General features: G+C 53.4%; 1 protein-coding gene across 1 annotated transcript in view; it reads left to right on the top strand.

The window, feature by feature from the left end:
• The window catches only part of C2CD3 (C2 calcium-dependent domain containing 3), a 54,405-nt gene extending 53,316 nt beyond the window's left edge, over positions 1–1,089 (top strand). Inside the window, 1 exon segment of the mRNA XM_009997981.1 lies at positions 955–1,089. Within this exon segment, the coding sequence (XP_009996283.1) occupies positions 955–1,089 (135 nt within the window).
• The last annotated feature ends 1,141 nt before the right edge of the window (positions 1,090–2,230 follow it).

Below are 2,230 nucleotides of genomic sequence, written 5' to 3'. Positions count from 1 at the left end.
CTCTCAGCTCTCCCTGGAGCCTTCTCTTCTCCAGGCTGAACACCCCAACTCTCCCAGCCTGGCTCCAGAGCTGCTCCAGCCCTCCCAGCATCTCCAGGGCCTCCTCTGGCCTCTCTCCAACAGCTCCGTGTCCTTCCTGTGCTGGGACCCCAGAGCTGTTCCCAGCCCTGCAGGGGGGTCTCAGCAGAGCAGAGCAGAGGGGACAATCCCCTCCCTGGCCCTGCTGCTCATGCTGCTGGTGACACAGCCCAGGACACGGGTGGGTTCTGGGCTCCAGCTCATGTTGAGCTTCTTATCTACCATCACCCCCAGGTCCTTCTCCTCAGGGCTGTTTTTGATCCATTCTCCACCCAACCTGTAGTTGTGCTTGGGATGCCCCACCCAGGTGCAGGACCTTGCACTTGGTCTTATCATACTTCATGATGTTAAAATGTCCCTGCTCCCAAGTGACAAGCGAGAGAACAAGAGGAAATGGCCTCAGGTTGCACCAGGGGAGGTTCAGATTGGAAATTAGGAACGATTTATTTACTGGCAGAGTGGTTGGAACGGGCTGCCCAGGGCAGTGGTGGAGTCACCATCCCTGGAGGTCTTCATAGAACGTGTAGACGTGGCACTTTGGGATGAGGTTTAGTGGAGATGGTGGTGTTGGTTTAGTGGTTGGACTTGGTGATCTCAGAGGTCCTTTCCAACCTTAATGATTCTCTGATTCTCTGATTTTTTTTCCCAAGCAGTTGGAACAAACAGGTGGGTTTTTTCCCCAAACAGTTGCCTCTCAGTGCGTGGAACGAGAGAAAAACTCCTCTGAGGAGACACAGTGAGAAATCCAAAACACCTCCTGAGGGATTTTTCCATGTGTCCAACCTCCCTCACTCCGCACCACCTTGTGCTTTGCTGCCACCAGAAAAGGGGCACAAGGCAGAGGTGGCTCCAACCTCTTGTTCCTTCTCTCCTCAGAGCAGCAGCCCAGGGCACCCAGGGCTCATCCTGCACCAGAGACCTGCCCGGCCCAGGCCCAGGGCTGATCTCTCAGAGGAAGAAGCCAAAAGGATCTCCAGGATCTTCTCTGCTCAGCTGTCCAAGAAGGAATAACGTTGGTGAGAGGTCATCTGTGGAAGCTGCTTCCTCAACCTGATGCATCAGCAAACTCCAGGTCCTCCAGGGGACAGGAGGTTGACACTGTAGGTTTCAGGCTCTGGTTTTTAATTGGCCTAATTAGTGTCTCGTTGGAGAGACACAAAGCCTGGTGGTCAACCAAGGGGAGCCGAGAGACCAAGGGCAGGTCCCTGATGAGACTCATGGCTTTGGGTAACCAGTGAGCTGTTCCCTCATCTGCAGATAACTCCAGGTTTGGGATTGATTGGTGTGAAATGTCTCCAATGAACCTCTTGGGTTTATTTTGAGTAAACACAAATAATCCACTTTGGAGACGGCGCCTTCAGCCACGTGGTGGAGAACGTCAGAAATCTGCCCTCCCATCAAGGAGCAGAGAAATGTCACCTCCCTGCAGGCATGGAAGATGAGCTCCCTCCTCAGTGGCCTTTCCAAAATAGTTGGTGGGAAGGGTAATTTGTGGATTCCAGAGGGATCTTCGTGCCCAAGGTGCTTGTGGAAACACAGGCCAAGGATGCTGTAAAATTCCTACGTGCGTACAGAGGGTTGTGCTTGGAAGATGGAATTTTTGTATATTTAAATTATTTTTATACATGTTCATGTCAGGTACCTTGGGATCAGGGGCTTTGATATGAACTGATTTATTTTTGTACTGCTCTTCCCCAGTGTTTGGGTTTCAATAAAATCCCCCTGGTTTCTTGGCCGGTGCCAAGCGTCGCGCTGCCAGGTCACGAGCCTGGTGTTCCCAGGTGACTGGGAGTCCTTCCCCCCTGGAGCTCCTGGGAACAGGCAGGAGGGGTTGTCCTAGAAGTGTTTCCTGGAAGGTGATGGGGCTGGGGACAGGTGTGAAGGTCACTGCTCTGCCAAGAGTTTGAATGCCACCAGGTGGTGCAGCCTGTGTGAAATGGGTTGGATCTCTGAGCTGGTTCTCAAAAACAGCTTTGGATTTGGGATTTAAGGATTTAAGGTTTTAAGGTCTGCTCTGCTGAGACCCCCCTGCAGGGCTGGGAACAGCTCTGGGGTCCCCAGCACAGGAAGGACACAGAGCTGTTGGAGAGAGGCCAGAGGAGGCCCCGGAGATGCTGGGAGGGCTGGAGCAGCTCTGGAGCCAGGCCGGGAG

The sequence above is a fragment of the Chaetura pelagica genome, unplaced genomic scaffold (genome assembly GCF_000747805.2).
Source record: "Chaetura pelagica isolate M959 unplaced genomic scaffold, ChaPel_1.0 scaffold555, whole genome shotgun sequence".
In the NCBI taxonomy this organism is placed as follows: Eukaryota; Metazoa; Chordata; class Aves; order Apodiformes; family Apodidae; genus Chaetura; species Chaetura pelagica.
Note: the sequence above shows the minus strand (reverse complement) of the source record. Positions and strands in the feature narration are given on the sequence as shown.